Genomic DNA, 18,745 nt, shown 5'->3' on the forward strand with positions numbered 1-18,745 from the left:
TCCTAGGTCTCCTCCTCCTGCTCACCTCCCCTGCACAGGGGGTCCAGGGGGAGAAGCAGGATCCTGGGACTTGGGACGGGCAGGATCCCTGCACGTCCGCCTCCCCCCAGATATCCAGCAGGGCACGGGTCTCCATGTCAGACAGACATCCCGCCGGACAGGGGGTCGGTGACCGGCCCGGAGATCAGCTACAAGCAGGAGGCAGGCATGTGAAGCAGCGCAGAGAGGTCTCCAAGCCGTGGCGTCCGTGAGCGTCGCCATGCTACCGCATGCGCGGCATGTCAGCGGGCGCGGGGAACAGCGCATGCGCGTCATGGCAGCGGACGTGTGGGGGGGAATGGCGCAGAGCTTGGCGGTGGCTAAATAGGTCCCCTTGCTGCCTGTACCCGAGTGAGATCTGCAGCGCATGCGCAGGGGGGCTCTGTGGAGTCTGCAGCCCGGCAGAGCGCGCGGCTGGGACAGAGAGCAGGTCTGGTCCCAGGAGCCGGTGCGGGTTGCCCCGGATGCCGCCTGTGTCCATCTCCACCTGAGGGAAATTGCGGCCGTTAGGAGCGGCGCCGGCGGCTATCGCCGCTGCATGTCGCGGCTGGGACAGAGCCCGGGGAGCCGCTGTACATTAGCAATGCACGTGGGGGGAATTGCGGCCATTAGGAGCGGCGCCGCCGCATCTGATTTTTTGAGCGGGTGTGATGTCAGTGTTGGGCTGAGCCAGAACACAGCCCGGCCTCAACTGCCAGCACTGACGTCACATCCGTTTAATTTCTGTCTCCACAATCCATTTTTGCCCCAGTTCGAATGAGGTGCCACTAAGGAAGTTTCACTTCAAAAAAACCTTTACTGAAAAAGTACAGACTTGAAAAAACTGCCAAGTCTTTAACTTGAAATAGAACTACGTTATTGTGTTTTGTTTTTTTAGCACTCTGGTGTTACCTATAAAACCAGTAACCAACCTCCCACTGATGACACTCGAGCAGTAGAAACAGCTGTCTGTGGGTAGAATTACTAAGAATGCAATTCTGTGTACTACAGCAGGCATGAGCTTACAGGGGTACATGTTAAAATGGGTGAGAAGTAAAGAGGGACACGATGTGCTCCTTTGCGTGCCATTACCCAGAATCCCTGGCTGCAGTGGAAGCCGTTTGCCAAGAGATAATGGGGAAAGGGAGGTTTGCAGACCGGTCAGGCACGTGAATGTGCTCACACGTGGTATTTTTATTTGCTGCGCCTGTAAAACTGAATGATTTTCACTTTTTTCCCCCCAGCAGAGAACATACAACCTCACAAGGGTCATTGAATCCACTTTGCTTATTTTTCACAAAATGACACTGCTCAATATCGTATCTTTATTTATCATACGAGATCCTGGCACAAGTCTTACTAGTATAAAATATGTACAAGCCCCGTAATGAAAGGGTTAATACGAACAAACGCAATGGAGCAAATGTACTCAAGTGTCCAATTTATACACAAATACAAACAGGTCTCCAGCGAGAAGTATTTTCTTTATTCTGTTACTTTAGTAGATCTTACACAATGTGGTATCAGCAGCATGCAATGCCTTGTGGGGATGAAGATGAAGGGGAAGTAACCTACAATTAACATCATTTAATAAATTCAATAGAGTTTAACAAAGTCAGTCCTAACTGGGTCCCAAGTAGATGGTATTAGTTTCCTGGAGAAGCAGTGTTCATACAGTATGTTCCCTTGATCTGCAAGATTCAAGAGTATTATAGTGGATGCACAACCTACAATTGTTATGCACGTCATTATAGCGCTATGTGAGGAACGGAAAAGTTTAACAACGGTGTCTTGGGAATGTTTACAGAAGAGGTCGGCAAAGGACATCACACCAATTTGGTGCTGAATAAATAAGGCATGGAAAACAGGACGACGGTTTAGCAACGTATCTGCCAGAGGGATCAGCGTAGTATATTAACAGGTGTGACCAAATCAAGAGCTACCAACTGGTCAGGTTTTCAGAATAATTTTGCTTCAGCACAGGAATATCCTGAAAACCTGACCTGTTGGTAGCTCTTGAGGACTGGAGTTGGCCACTCCTGGTATGTAGCATTGCTGGTTACTCAAGAAGGTGGTGTTTAGTACTTTGTCTGAAACACGCTTACATCCGGGTGTGCAGCAGTTTGCTTTTTTCTGTTTCATGGTCATATAAAACAGACTTCCAGTTTCCATATCCTCACCGATTCATCCCTCGCTCACACCGCTGCAATGTGGCCTTCAGTATATGGCAAGAAAAATGTTCTGCTTCAAGTCATCAGATTAGAAAAATTCAGCTTAAAATAGGCTGGTGCAGACAAAGGCTCATTTTGTCCGTTTTAAAATCATTAACCAGCAAACAAAATCACCGTTCCTTCACTTCAAAAATAATTTTTGGTGCACCAGGACTTACTTCACTTAAGGTGGATGGTACAGTATATCCAATTGGATGGTGCAGTATATGGTAAAAATGGATGCTACAGTATATCCAATTTTACAATATATTTGATATATTACTGGCAAAACAATTTCACATACCGGTCTTCAACCATGTATATGCAGTACATGCTGAAAGTGACGTATCTGCACAGCTTTGTAATCGAATACTCTTACTCTTAAGGGTAAAAGTGTTTAGCTTCTGACCTCATCAGATGGTGGATACCCACACTGAGCACTTACTCACAGGGTAAGTCATGTAGATAGAAGGTGGTAAGAAAACTGCTCTACGATGGGAAAGTACAGAGCCAGAAATCCTCTTTGTAATGTATTCACCAACTCATTAAATGTGGTACAACCAAGAACAGGATGAATGTTGTATTACAAAAACACTTTCTAGACAATGTAACTCTAGTTTTACAGATACTCGGGATGAAGGCTTTATAATGGATATCCAACCAGCGAACACACACGGTTGGATATGTTTAGGACTGAAATAATAAACGGCTGATGGAAATGCCAACGTAAACACTACCTCAGATTGATCAGGCTCCAGGTTTGGGTTAACGCACCTAGGAGGGGCGTGATCTGCCATTCACTTGAATGGGAGGTAACGCTTTTTAGCTGCGTTAACCTGTAACCAATGTTAATGAATAACCCGCCTCATTGAATTTACACATAATTGTATGATAAAAAGCAGCCATTTCCCCAGCAAGACAGGTAATCATTTCCCGCACTAGTTTTATGCACAGGAACACAGCACAAGCCTTGGTCTCTACCAATTCTTCTTCGTGGATTGCAGTCATTTTATTTGCGAAAGAGGATGTCTGCGAGAACGGTTAAGGTTTGCAGCGCTGGACAAATCGTGGGTAGAGACACACGTCACGGATGTGGTGCCTGTTTAGGATCCAGGTTAAGAATCGTTCCAACCCCAAGCCATAGCCACCATGAGGGCATGTGCCGTATTTACGCTGTGGACCAAAAAAAGAAATAAATTAAACAATCACCACATGCTGGCGCGTCCTTAAACGTAAGCAAATTATTTCAGTACATACACTTATTAAATACATAATGCATATACAATGGGAATGCCCGTATCTTTTTAAAAGATCCCAAATAATCGGTGTTCCGTGTCTTACAGGAGTCAAAACTGGTTTACCATAGACAGCACTCCCAATAGGACTCACGGTCTGACATCCAGGGCCACCGACAGAAGGGGGAGAGAAGAGTTAGCAGAAAGCCAGGACAACGGTCCCGGGGCACTGGCTTTAAGAGTCCAGCTGCTGTGTCTCTGATTCCTGCCGGACCCCAGTGCATCCCAGCTGTTCCGGGCCCTTCTCTTGCCGGGTCTGTGGCCTGTCTCTCCCCCTCCGGTGGGCGCTAGAAGCTGGGCCCGCCTGGGAAGTCAGGCACAGCATCCGTGTACGCGTGCAGAGTGGCGTCAGCGGTCTGAGTGAGACCATCCCCAAGAAGTGTGCGCGTGTTGTATTGTGTGCATGTGGGGGGGGGGAGGGGGGGTGCGCTACTGTATTGAAGGGGATTTGTGCGCGTGTTATTGTAGTGTGTGTTGGTTATTATATAGTGTGTGCGCTGGTTATTGTAGTGTGCGTGTGGTGGTTATTGTAGCGTGTTAGTGTGTGTGTGGGGGGTGGTTATTATAGCGGGTGTGTGGGGGGGGTTATTATAGTGTGTGTGTGGTATTGTGTGTATGTGTGTGCTTGGGGGAGGGGTGGAGTATGAGAGGAGAAAGGGGGTGCAAGAGGGGGGGGAGGGTGTTGTAACCCCTTTTGTAATGGGCAGACATACAACACATTAGATGGTTTACTTATTACATTTTACATGACTGGTGTAATTTCCGTGGCATGTAAAATGTGTGCATTGGATAAGGTCACAGATAACGCATCGTGATGTGAACTTGCACAGCAGAAATATAAATAATTTAAAAGAAAGAAGTCAACCGAAACCCTCGTATTAAATAAAGATCATTTTGATGACCTGTTAATTTTCTGTAGGAGTGAGACTGCTGGTTTAAGGCTCCCTATATTGCACCCGAGACTTGTGTAGGATGGTGACCGTCTAGCGATGTTAAATTGACCACATAATATCTCCTGCCACAGGATAACAAACCCAGTCCTCATACCTGATCCGTATACCAGTAATAGGGTGCAGGGTCAATTTCTTCTCTCTTGTAGCCTTCTAACAGCTCTTCACTATCCCAGATACGCATGGAGCCTCCAACAATCTCACCAACATTGGGTAGCAGCACATCAACCTGACGATACACAGAGTGTGCAGCTTGTGTTACCAAAATACGCTCTACGTGAGGGAACCCTCAGCTCTGACCCTGCAGAGGTCTGCTTACATCATGACCAGCTCGGATAATGCAAGTGATCATCAACTGCGGGTTTAAAGAGCATCTATATTTAGTAGATAAAGAGATCACAGGCAAATATCCACACAGGCAACTATCCACACACACGATTCAAGAACACAGAAATCATTGTGCATTATCTGCTAGACATGATGGTTGAACTAACGGATTCAGTGAGGCGTTTATCCTCTGCGCAGCGCTGCATGTAGAAGGACTTAATCTCGGCAGGGAAGCGGCACAGCAAGATTGGTTCATTGATGGCGTCTGTCATCAGTCTCTCTGGGGCTTCTGGGATATCCTGAGGTGAAAGCGAGAATGTTAGCATATACGTGGCGGCAGAAGAGAACTTTTAGAGCAGAATGTGTCCTAACAAAGAGCAGGACTGTGGAGACAGTCAGATAAACTAACAAGACTTCAGAAGCTATATTTACATTCATAACTTGTATTGATATGCAGAATTTTAGACTCAAATTCTACTTCCTACCAAATAATCCATGTCCTGTACACGCAACAACCGTTAAAACTCAGTCATTGCCAGCCAGAGGTGCAGGGCAGTGCAGAGCACTAGATCTCCCGACGGTAACTGAACTTCCTAGGTGCAAAGCATTTACATAGTATTTGTTATCTACCATTAAGCATGGCATTGTTTTATGGTCAGCCTCTTTACACTGCAAGAATGTATTGATCGATTCATTGGGTATTTGTGGGTGGAAACCCACAATGCATGCATGACAGAAACCCATATTGTACGCCATGAATATTATATGTCCAATCATACTGCCCTCTTCTGGGAATCTCAAAGCCCTGCAGTAACTTGCTGGCTGATGAGCAAGGAATTATATTGGTTTGCAAAGGAGTTAAAGCAGCAATTACTCAACACACAGAAAAATTAAAGTACATTTAAACCTAAGCATTTGAAACTTAAGGTCTGAAGTTAATGCCTCCAAAGGCTACTGCTGCAGTAACAATTCTGCCCACGAGACCTCCACAAGGGGAATTTAAAATCTCCAAAAGCCTGAAAATGTAAATGCAACCTTAGAAAGGCTATGACCTTTGCAAATTAGTTAATTAAGGAAAATAAAAGATAGGATTCATTGTATTTTAGATACTTGAAAATAGTGTGTATTAAAATGAGTTATACAATGATGATCTAATAATCACACCCAAACCCAAAAGGTGCACTTCTTTAACCCAGGCGTTGCTGAAAAGCTGTATAATACAGCAGGCATAAGCGTATAGGGGTCCATGTTAAAATGGACAAGCAGCAAAAAGTGACAGAGTGCTAATTTGCATGTCATTACCCAGAATCCCTGGCTGCAGTGAAAGCACTGTATGCTAGGAGTTAATGGGGAAATACAGGGTTGCAGATCTGTCCAAGATGTGAATGGGCTCACAAGTGAAAATGTTATCTGCTACAATAATTATATAATATGGAACTGCGGAAGGGAACATTAAAATTATACATTGACAGCCTAACAAACTCAGTGCGTGTATGAAATCAGAATTATACATCATCTCTAAATAATAAATCGGAAATGGAAAGTTACAATTCAATTGTGATAACAGGGTTACATTTAATTACTACAGCTTGGTAGGGAAAAAGATATGAAGGATTCACATTCAATGTGTGCCTGTTTTGACTATTTGACAGCTAAAATACAGCTACAAACTCGATAACTATTCTTCCAAATCTAATTCCCACAACATATTTTTGGGTGATTGTGGAACTTGTTTGAATGAAATGTTGCATTATCTTGGCTCCGACTCCACCTAGTGGGAAGAGCAGGGAACTGCAACTCAGAACAAAATAATTGTTAAAAGCCCCAATGGAAAGATAATTTGGGGTAAAAGAGCCTGAAAAAATTGCGCATCTTTGCAATATGATGCCATAACAACATGCTATTGGTTGCTTCAGCTCTGTTCACCACTACCTTTCCCATACATATAATAGCTAGCTAGCTATATCCAAGCTGTTGACCACAACAAAACATCCCTGAACCATTAACATTAGCAACAAATAATAAACACAGCTATTGTCTGGATCAGGGGTGCGCAAACTGGAGGTGGGAATGGGGGGCGCGCAAAATTTTCTGGGGGGACAGGGTGGCGCTTACAGAGGCCCGGTGCTCTTAAATGCATTTAAAATAAATGCAGGGGGAGCACCCGCACGCAGTCTCTGTAGCTTCCCTTGGCTCCAGCGGCATCTGACGACACCGTGGGGTAATGTGCCGTCACGTTGCCAGACAAGGCAAGGAGAGGGGGGAAGGGGGAAGGGGAGAGCCGACAGGGGGTCACAGGGTTTAGCTTCATCTGACAAATGCATAATTTCCCCCCAAGTTGTAGTCAATATATCAACAATCTGTGTGCGTACACACACACACACACACACACACACACACACACACACACACACACACACACACACACACACACTTAAAGAGTTTATACAAGCAGAGTACCTCTCCAAATTCATAATAAGTGCCGTCATCTTTCTTCACATCATGTTCCTTCAGCCAGATAATGGCATCAGAGTAGTTCATTCTCCTGAAAGGACGCTTTGGGGGCTTGAATTCCTGCCAAAGAAAACATACTGTGTGGTTGGCTTTGTGTGTCCTTAACACAGTCAACTGCAAGCGTTTCTTAATGCAACACCTACCTGATAAACTGATTGTCTTAAATGAATGGATCCAGTGACTAGACTGGAGGTTGGTATCACAGGCTAGAGGCCGACCGCGATAATAAACATCACGTGGTCCAATTCTACATTGAAGTTTAAAATATCTTTGCAGTAATTTCCAAATGTTTTAATACAGGATGCTGCATCTATCGTCAAAGTAAAAAGCTTTGACGTCCAATACCATTCCCCTCACTCACCATGTATCTTCTCTTTATTCCCACCCTGCTTTCACTGTAACCTCCTCTCTCCCCCCTGTAGTTCACTTGTCCTCTCGTGGCCCCCAATGGGATGATCCTCATTTAATTGAGCTTGTGCCTAGTCTCTTATGCAAATCTACTTCTCACAGTCTCGACACTGCCCAATACACTAATTGCTTGTCTCCCCCCCAACCCCCCCCCAAACTATCCGGATGCAGCCTCCTTGTTGGCATCATCCCTGGCTTACTAACTTACTAACGTCAGGCAACTATAAATGCCACGCGCGCACGGCGCAGCAAGCGCAGGCGCTACAGAATGGGCCTTAAGCACATCAAACAAAGTGGCAAGTGGGAGGGATCCTCCACTCCTGCCGGGATGCTTTGATGTGGGGGCTTGGCTCCCTTCACCATTCACAGATGGAAGAGAACGAGGGAGTGGGAACCTGTCCTTAATAACCTTGCACGCCACATCATTGCTCCCGCTGGGTGTGTATATTTACTGGTCCTGAAGGAGCCGGGATCACCCATGGGGCCAATCAGGCCCTGACTCACAAATACTACATTTCTGTCACGAGGGGGCCTGCTGTGCATATGGGGGTTCAACACTGGTCAAGAGTCTTTAAACACAGCCTCTATATTTTTATTTACTATTCTTAGAAAAGTACAACACACTTGAAGCTCTAATACGTGGGTTTTTTGCCGTGCATACCGGGTGAAGCTCATGGAGAAAGTTTGCCACGGGAGACTTTAAGACTCGGTCTACCACGTCGCACACCAAGTCTTCCAGGCGGTCAAGCAGATCTTCATACGTCAGGAAGGGACATTCGGCTTCTATGTGTGTGTACCTGAAACACAAGGCGGCAGCAGAAACAGCGGTGTGACAATCCATACCGGTAAACGTGTTTGTCACCGCTTCCGCAATGCAAAAGACGGCAAGTTCCGTGTAGAAGCTTTGGGGTAATGGTCACTTTCCGTGCACCACAATGGCAGAAATACATTTAACACATGCACAGGAACTACTCTGCTACAATGACTCCATATAACCAAGTCAACAAAGGAATCACTCACAGGGATCGTTTTGGAGTTGGTTAAGAATTATGTTTTTTTCCCCCAGGTAGCCAACATGTCGTTTCCAATTCCCTTTCGTTGTAATAGAGTAAAACGGATCCATGTGTCCCGTGTCATTGCAATAAGGGCACAGAAAGCAGGGGGCTGGTCACATCTCACAGTGCTATCTGCTTACTCTGCCAGATGCCTCCGTGTCCGCGACTGCTCTGCTCGGTAGGACTGGGCGATGCAGAAGGTATCTCCCAGCGCTGGTATACAGGTCTCTAGGTATAGCTGGGAGGATTGTGTTAAGAAAGCCTCTTCCCCAAAGTAGTCCATCTTAAAGAGAGTTGAACCACCCTCGACCTGAGTCTGGACCAGAGTTGGCGGAGTCACCTGTGAAATGGACAACACATTTCCTCTTAGAGACAGAGCCATTCTTGTATATTGGACCTCGGGGTCACATTCCCGCAGCAGGGAACATTACCCTCGCTATAGCACTATATCTGGTAAGTGTAACAAAGAGGGGGAAAAGCGATATACAGTATGCTTCATAGGGTTTTTCCTAAAGTTGTTATGCGATTGTGAATTTAACTATTTTCTTCTTTACATTTTCATTTATAAAATAAAATTTTTCATTCTTGCTATTGTGTACTTCTATATTCTACTTTGGGCTAGCTATTTTTGGCAAGCTATGCGGCGTAATACAACACTATTTATGCATGACAACATTCCTGCCGAGGATTAAAATGAACTAAGGTCTATGGTAACCAAAGTGTTTTTCTTTATACCATCTTTATCTAAAGTCTTTTGGTGATGAGATTTGTGCCAGGTCACTTCTAGTGTCCTGTTTGCAAAGTAATATGGAGGTGATCACAAGCAGAAGTCGCTTATACACGCGAATCCAGTGTTCGGCAAAAATCAACGCATAGTTATTTCCCCCAAGGTGTAATAAGACCGTTACTTTCAGGGTGATCAAATCTTCCTAAAAGGAAGCAAAATTAGATTTTCGCTGTTGCTGGAAATCTGCTAAAATGAAGTGCCCCTTTAGCCCTTTGGGAACCAGTTGCCAGCATTGCGCGACGACGTCATCGTGGGGTCACTAACAGAACAGAAGAGTACTCCCATCACATCGGGTTCAGAGCACAATCTCCCCAGAAAATGAGCATATAAAATAAGACGCTACGTGATGGAGCCCCCGCAGTGAGACCCCATTACAGGGTAACTACGTCCGACAGCGCCCAGAGGGTTAAAACAGTAACTCCCCCCTAAAGCCTATAGGAGTTTAATTATTAGTTTGCATCTTTAGTGTTAAAAAGATTTTTAAAGATAAAAACGGTGTTGGAAAGGCAGAGAGAGATTAACAAGTTAAAAAATTAAATGTAAAACAAAAATGGCGACCAGCATGGACTGCTGCGTTAATCCATTCAGTGACTGGAGCCAGTCATACATTTTATTAAAGGGAATCAACCTACTCGTCATCGTTAGAAGAAAAGCATATCTACTAGTTTTTCTATACACATACAGACCTGAAATGTCCTTCCTGCAAGAAATCTAACGTAAAATGCCCTCAATATACAAAACCCAGCAATGAACCTCACTGGCGTCCCCCAATATACAGACCCTGGCTAGGAATCTCACTGGCGTCCCCCAATATACAGACCCTGGCTAGGAACCTCTCTGGTGTCCCCCTATATACAGACCCTTGCTAGGAATCTCACTGGCGTCCCCCAATATACAGACCCTGGCTAGGAACCTCACTGGCGTCCCCCTATATACAGACCCTTGCTAGGAATCTCACTGGCGTCCCCCAATATACAGACCCTGGCTAGGAACCTCACTGGCCCAATATACAGACCCTGGCTAGGAATCTCAATGGCGTCCCCCAATATACAGACACTGGCTAGGAATCTCACTGGCGTCCCCCAATATACAGACCCTGGCTAGGAATCTCACTGGCATCCCCCAATATACAGACCCTGGCTAGGAATCTCACTGGCATCCCCCAATATACAGACCCTGGCTAGGAACCTCACTGGCCCAATATACAGACCCTTGCTTAGGAACCTCACTGGCATCCCCCATTATACAGACCCTGGCTAGGAACCTCACTGGCGTCCCCCAATATACAGACCCTGGCTAGGAATCTCACTGGCGTCCCCCAATATACAGACCCTGGCTCAGAATCTCACTGGCGTCCCTCAATATACAGACCCTGGCTAGGAATCTCAATGGCGTCCCCCAATATACAGACCCTGGCTAGGAACCTCACTGGTGTCCCTCAATATACAGACCCTGGCTAGGAATCTCACTGGCGTCCCCCAATATAGACCCTGGCTAGGAATCTCAATGGCGTCCCCCAATATACAGACCCTGGCTAGGAATCTCACTGGCGTCCCTCAATATACAGACCCTGGCTAGGAATCTCACTGGCATCCCCCAATATACAGACCCTGGCTAGGAACCTCACTGGCGTCCCCCAATAGAGACCCTGGCTAGGAACCTCACTGGGGTCCCCCAATATACAGACCCTGGCTAGGAATCTCAATGGCGTCCCCCAATATACAGACCCTAGCTAGGACTCTCAATGGCGTCCCCCAATATACAGACCCTGGCTAGGAACCTCACTGGCGTCCCTATATACAGACCCTGGCTAGGAATCTCACTGGCGTCCCCCAATATACAGACCCTGGCTAGGAATCTCACTGGCCCAATATACAGACCCTGGCTAGGAATCTCACTGGCCCATTATACAGACCCTGGCTAGGAGTCTCACTGGCGTCCCCCAATATACAGACCCTGGCTAGGAACCTCACTGGCGTCCCTATATACAGACCCTGGCTAGGAATCTCACTGGCATCCCCCAATATACAGACCCTGGCTAGGAATCTCACTGGCCCAATATACAGACCCTGGCTAGGAATCTCACTGGCCCATTATACAGACCCTGGCTAGGAGTCTCACTGGCGTGCCCCAATATACAGACCCTGGCTAGGAACCTCACTGGCGTCCCCCAATATACAGACCCTGGCTAGGAACCTCACTGGCGTCCCGCAATATACAGACCCTGGCTAGGAATCTCAATGGCGTCCCCCAATATACAGACCCTGGCTAGGAATCTCACTGGCGTCCCCCAATATACAGACCCTGGCTAGGAATCTCACTGGCGTTCCCCAATATACAGACCCTGGCTAGGAATCTCACTGGCGTCCCCCAATATACAGACCCTGGCTAGGAATCTCACTGGCGTCCCCCAATATACAGATCCTGGCTAGGAATCTCACTGGCGTCCCCCAATATACAGACCCTGGCTAGGAATCTCACTGGCGTCCCCCAATATACAGACCCTGGCTAGGAATCTCACTGGCGTCCCCCAATATACAGATCCTGGCTAGGAATCTCACTGGTGTCCCCCAATATACAGACCCTGGCTCAGAATCTCACTGGCGTCCCCCAATATACAGACCCTGGCTAGGAATCTCACTGGCGTCCCCCAATATACAGACCCTGGCTAGGAATCTCACTGGCGTCCCCCAATATACAGACCCTGGCTAGGAATCTCAGTGGCGTCCCCCAATATACAGACCCTGGCTCTGAATGTGACTGGCGTTTTTTTATTTGGACAGTATGGGGCGGTGCCCAGGCATGGTGCTATGTAAGCCACAGAGGCCTTAGGGGGCTTTTCACGTTGAGTATTACTGAATACTTAAGTATGACCATGTAGATAGAGCGGAACACCTTTCTCTGCGGTGATAACCCATCAGAGCAAACACCTTTTAGATGAACCTGCAGGACAATTTATTGGTTTTATTGAAGGTAATCCTACATTATATAATAATTTAAAAAAAGTCTATGCAAATATAAGCCTGGGGGGGGGGGGGGGGTGAGAGGTGCGGGCGGTTGCAGAGGTCCCACACTCTTCCCCCAAAGCATTTCATTTAAATGCCGGGGGACCGCAGGAGGCCTCTGTAACCTCTACTTACCGAGATTCAGCCGGCTTCAGGACACAGAACCATGGCAACGCGGCGTCAAATTATACCATCAATTGATTTGACACCGCAACTAGTTAGGGGGGGCAGCACGAAACGTTTGTGCACCCCTGATTTAGACAATGAAGACATAGGTTGAAAAATCGAACTTGCCTCATAATATCCACGTTCAGTGAAATGGCTCCGGAAGCATTGGATTACGATGGAGCGAACCTTGAAGATTTTCGACATGTTTTCTCCCCTGAGCATCATGTGACGATTGTTGAGCTGAACGTCCACGTCAGACTCTTCATTGATCAGGTTATCGGCACCACCAGCAGGAGCCAAGCCAACCAGTTCCCAGTAATCACAGGCCAGCTCATGGCCTCCTGGGGCCTGCAGGAGATCAACAATCAGGCGACATACAAAATAATTCGTAGTCTGCAGATACGGTTAAAACAGAATTGCCTCGGCAACCTAAACATTTTGGAGGAATCGGGCATGAAGGACCATCCTGTTGGCGGTACAATTTGCAATCGCTGCTCGGCTTCCGGAAAGCTGTGCAAGGCATTGTGCGACTGCAAAAAGCAGTGGGATAAGTGGCAGGTGTACCTAGAAAAGTATTTCTACATGCATTTTCTCCGTCTGCCCTAAACAGAGAAGGTGCAAGTCCATGCAGATACGTAGGCATGAGGGTGGGGAGGTCATGGTGGTCTCAGGGAATGTCTTGGTTTTTAGGTCTGTTTTGGCAATTGAAATCTATATTGGCCATTAGGGCTTAGGGCAGGAGAGGCCAACTCCAGTCGTTAAGAGCCACCAACAGGTCAGATATGAAGTATATCCCTGCTTCAGCACAGGTGGCTCAGTCAGAATGACTGTGCTGAAGCAGAGATATCCTTGATGAGGACTGGAGTTGGTCACCCATGGCTTAGGGGTTTCTTTACTTGTCATTGAGGCTTCTGCATTAGTCACTGGTATGCCTGGAGGATGTGTATTGAACATTGAGAGTCTCTGTAGGACCATGTAATAGGTGCATCAAATACTGGTGCCTATTTTGCAGAGATGGCTTCTAGGCTAGATTTAGTCTGAATATATGGGTACATGAAAGATCAGCACGTCCATAGCTTCATATACCCACCAGTACAAAAAAAAAAAAAGAGACAGCAGAAACGCCTAGGTGCAAAACTCTCCATATTCATGAAAAAGAAAATATATATACACAGTGCAAATGGGCTAATAATATGGTGAATAGGTACTCTGAAGATCTTATTAATGCCCACACACGTGGTGTCAGAATAAATCGGGCGTTTTCAAAATGACGTCTGGGAGGCTATTTCACATCCACGTCCCAAAAGATCAAGTTCAGACTTCATTTTGAAAACACCCGACTTATTCCGACACCACGTGAGTGGGCATTTATAAGATCTTCATAGTACCTATTCACCATATTATTAGCACATTTGCATTACGTATGTTTTTGCTTTTTCATGAATATGCAGAGTTTTGTGCTTTGAAGTTTGTACTACCCTTGCTACATTAGATGTTGGGCAACATCTCCTGAGAGAGCTGCATCTCTCCTTTAGGGCGATATCTGTTATTTATTATTCTTTTAAGTTTTTTCATTTCACGTTAAGCCGTTTTATTCACAGTTTTTTTTATTTACTATTGGTTTGCGCTTGTTTGTAGTACAAAAAATAGGCATTTTAATTTAACAATATGCTAATAGTGTGTTATAGAATTACATTAAGTTTAACAAAAGTGTGGAAATGCAGGGTTCTGGATCATTCATCCATGGCCCACACCCCTTGTATATCAGAAATGTTCTCAATAACAAATGATTGCATTTGAGATCACATAACGTCTATTACAGTGTTTTTCAACCAGGGTTCCCCGGGCATCCCTATCCCTAAATTGTTCCCTTCAAATTTCAGGCAATTTGAAAATTGTACCAAATACAGGAGTATTTACAATATATCTGATCAATATATTAGAGAGGGTTGGGGGTTCCTTACAATGCACCTGATCTCAGACGCGCTATTAGAGAGGGTTGGGGTTCCTTACAATGCACCTGATCTCAGACGCGCTATTAGAGAGGGTTGGGGTTCCCCATCATTTCACATAGGGTTCCTTAACCAAAATCAGGTTGGAAACCACTTGTTACGTAGAAGATGAGGTTAAAAAATAAAAAAACGACATGCGTCCATCAAGTTCAACCCATGCTAAATTTAGACAGATACTTTATCCTATATCCGACTTCCAAAGGAAGGCGAACAAAAAACTCCAGTGAAACATCATCCAATGATATCTCATAAGGGGAAAATAAATTCCTTCCTGACTCCAATAATTGGCAATTAGATTACTCCCTGGATCAACATTCTTCCCATGTTTACATATTTGGTATATCCCTGCATACTTTTCCATCAAAAAAGGGCAGGACATTTTTTTTAAAACAAATCTATTGTATCTGTCATCACAATCTCCATGGGTAATGAATTCCACATTTTAACTGCCCTTACTGTAAAGAACCCTTTCCTTTGTTGCTGGTGAAATCTCCTTTCCTCCAACCTAAAGGGATGCCCCCGAGTCCTTTGTACTACCCGTGGGATGAATAGTTCTTTTGAAAGCTCCTTGTATTGTCCCTGAATATATTTGTATATAGTTATCATATCCCCTCTTAGACGCCTCTTTTCTAATGTAAATAAATCTGATTTAGCTAGCCTCTCCTCATAAGTTAGAATGTCCATCCCCTTTATTAATAATTTGGTGGCTCTCTCTAGTTCCATAATGTATCTTCTAAGGAGTGGTGCCCAAAATCATACTCCATATTCAAAGTGTGGTCTTACTAATGCTTTGTAAAGGGGCATAATTATATTTACATCCCTTCCATCCATTGCCCATTTAATGCAAGATAAGATCTTGTTTGCCTTTGTAGCTACAAAGCTGACCTTTATATGACATTATAAAGGGTGACCTGCAGCTGCATAACTATTTATCTTCACGTGTCTCAAATGACGTGAACCACTCAGACTCCGTGTATAAGCACCGCACAGAGCCACAGCATTAAAATAAAGCTACATCCATCGGCCCCAAAAGTGCGCTAAATAATATTGGTTAAATGGTACCTGCTTTCCGTCTGGCACCAAGTTCAATGTGCCATAAACTGCAACGGTGCTTTCTGTAGAGAGGACAAGTCCATTGTAACATTGACACTGTTAATGAAGAGAAACAGAGAGGAAACGATTGACATAAAATCATTCCAGGAGAAGAACAGAGGTACCCAATGCAGTTCTGTGCAAGTGGTGGGACCTCCTAGCGGGAATGAAGCCAAATGGCGGATAGGCTCATCCATCTTTTCTGCGCATTTACCTTGCACACAGTAGTGCACGGTCATTTGGACAGAACATAAAGCAGATTTGAAGTTAGGAGTAAAAACGCTTGTCTTTGAAGTGGGAAACGGTTTAACAACCAAGTCCCTTGACAGCTAGGGAAGTTGCTTAATATCCCAATCTACCTTTTTGAGTAAGAAAGTGGCGGAGAATGATGGCATATGCAGAATTCTACCAGATAATATACATCGGATACAAACCAAACATGCCCTGTGGCCTGGTGTATAGAAATAACAATAATTGAAATACTAGACCCGTCTCTGGGAATGCACACACTAGTATACACAGAATAGCAAAATTACCAAGTCGTCACTCAGGACACATTGAAGAAATCCAGTGCCGTCCCTCAGTACGATGAACATTAGGGTTTTTCCTACAATCGTAATAAAAAAAATACATGTTTAGGATTACTAGACAAGTACTGTATCTATTGACATGTTATATTTCTATGGCCTTATAAAAAAAATCCATTAAATAATGTTAGAACTTAGTATTTTAATGTCTTTTTTATTTATTTACATTTAACATTTCCATGGTCAACACCGGATTTTGAGGGTTTTTACAATCTTTATTCAGACTCTTGTAATAACCAGAATGTTTCCAATAGTAAAACTTACAGATGAATTGCGCTTTTTCCTTCTGTTCTAATGATGGCATTAGGACTCCTTTACAAGCAGATAAATATGACCAGCGTGAATTTAGCAAACCGAAAGTTAAAAAGTAAACACATTCATTTTTCACATAATGAAGCAACATTAGGCTAAGGCCCCGCTGCCTCAGACCACGCGCCCGCACTGCAGACAGGCGGCGCGTGGAGAGGCAATTGACCGCTCCCTGCGGTCTGTAGGGAGCGGGGTGCGTGGTTTGAGCAGAGGGGTGGAGGGGGGCGTGGTTTGAGCGGGGGGCTCGAGGGCTCTCGTGCTGTCCCCGTCCCCCGTCGGTCCCTCTCTCACTCCCAAAGCCCCCCTCCTTTCTCTCCCCCCTCCCGGAGCAGGGGCAAGTACCAATGGGTCTGTCGTGCGCATCAGTGTAGTTGACCAGGTCTGGATGCTTCAGACACTGGAGCCATGCGAGGGAGTTATGCCAGGCCACAGAAATAACCGGTGCAGGGAGAGGGGTATGATACTTCACCTGCTGTCCTCCGGTTTGGGGCCCACTCTCCACGTTGGCTCCTGCGTGCCGCCGTCAAAAGGTATCTGGAAACTGGAAGGAAAACGGCGCTACTGCGCATGTCCGGAAAAAAGCTCCCAGAGTAATTTTCACACAACTTTATTAGACACACACAGGGCTACACCAGCATCTCCCCCTCTACGCGTTTCACCCTTTCACAGAGGGCTTCGTGGTGTAGCCCTGTGTGTGTCTAATAAAGTTGTGTGAAGATTACTCTGGGAGCTTTTTTCCAGACATGCGCAGTAGCGCCGTTTTCCTTCCAGTTTCCGGAGCAGGGGCAGCCTGCGAAACGGGCACCAGAGGGGGGGGGCGCTATGCACGGCTGCAGACAGGGTAGCCGCCTCCCTTCCCTCCTCATTGGCTGACTGCTGCACCATGTGACGCGTCAGCGCTTCTGATCACCAGAAGCTTTCAGCATCGGCCGGCTGACGCGTCACAGCACGCAGTCAGCCACGTCGGAAGGAGCCAGCAGGGACCTCCAGACTGGAGGAAGGGGGCTGGTGGCCCGCGGCCGCGCACGCCGCCGGACGCAGCGGGACCAAAGCCTTACTTCTTCACGGAGGATTGCATCTTTCCAGGGAGGCCAGTTCCACTGATAAATGAAGGCTTTTGTTAGACCTGCTACATGACACTGGTCCCTTGAAGTAATGGGCCCCTGGTTTTAAGACAATGTATTACCAGAGTAGTGTGCTTAGGCCCCACTCGCACTAGAGATTAGCAAAGATCCGGTTATATATGTAGACTTGCAAGATTGAAACGTTTTCTTCTTACAATTGGCAAGCGATTGCCTTTGTATGCTGCTGGCATATACAGGCTGAAGGGTAATGCAGCATTTATACAGATGACCTTCCTAGCACGTAACAATAGACATTCTAGTATCAGCGCATAGATTCATCGGCAAACATTTTGCTTATTGAAACCCCACTGGATGGAATTAAAGAGGACAGTCACATTTTTGTCCCAAGTGAAAAAAAAATGAAAAAAATTTGTCTCCGTATGTGCCAGGTGGGATACTCTATATAGAGTGATCGCTTGATAACCCCAGTATTCATGCAAGTGAATATAATGCTAGAATACTGGAATACTTAGCTCTCCTATCCAGGAGCGAGCGTACATGTAGAAAAAAAAAAGGAAATATACATGGTGCAATAACATAACGCTGCACCCTGTATAAATTAGTATTATTCACTATATGGTGAATTACACCTACACGTTTTGTACGTATTGCACAGAGACAAAAAAATTGTCATTTTTTTCACATGTTCACGTCTCCGGAGAACCAGCGCCACAGAGGACTTTCTTTAAAGCATCGTAAAGGGATTTCATGGATAATCCAAAGGTCATCCAGGCTGCAGGACTCTGGAATATTCGAAAAGGTTCATTAACACTCACAAACACTGTTTGCTGTTTTTCTGGCCAGAAGCTGATTTGGCGCCAATAGCGGTGATAAAAACGCATTTATATTTTTGTCCCAGTTTGATAACGCCGTCAGCTACATTA

The 18,745-nt window shown here is 45.6% G+C and overlaps 1 protein-coding gene across 2 annotated transcripts in view; it reads right to left on the minus strand.

Moving 5' to 3' along the window:
- Positions 1-1,329: 1,329 nt before the first annotated feature.
- The window catches only part of NARS1 (asparaginyl-tRNA synthetase 1), a 58,718-nt gene continuing 41,302 nt past the window's right edge, over positions 1,330-18,745 (minus strand). For both annotated transcript variants that reach the window (XM_075587050.1, XM_075587058.1), the window contains 9 exons: positions 16,378-16,448; positions 15,812-15,898; positions 12,864-13,085; positions 8,918-9,117; positions 8,384-8,519; positions 7,261-7,374; positions 4,968-5,099; positions 4,571-4,702; positions 1,330-3,401 (listed from right to left, as the gene is read on the minus strand). In XM_075587050.1, the coding sequence (XP_075443165.1) occupies positions 3,270-3,401; positions 4,571-4,702; positions 4,968-5,099; positions 7,261-7,374; positions 8,384-8,519; positions 8,918-9,117; positions 12,864-13,085; positions 15,812-15,898; positions 16,378-16,448 (1,226 nt within the window). In that variant the 3' untranslated portion in view covers positions 1,330-3,269. The remainder of the gene's footprint in view (positions 3,402-4,570; positions 4,703-4,967; positions 5,100-7,260; positions 7,375-8,383; positions 8,520-8,917; positions 9,118-12,863; positions 13,086-15,811; positions 15,899-16,377; positions 16,449-18,745) is intronic.

Source organism: Ascaphus truei, chromosome 1 (assembly GCF_040206685.1).
Source record: "Ascaphus truei isolate aAscTru1 chromosome 1, aAscTru1.hap1, whole genome shotgun sequence".
NCBI classification, from domain to species: domain Eukaryota; kingdom Metazoa; phylum Chordata; class Amphibia; order Anura; family Ascaphidae; genus Ascaphus; species Ascaphus truei.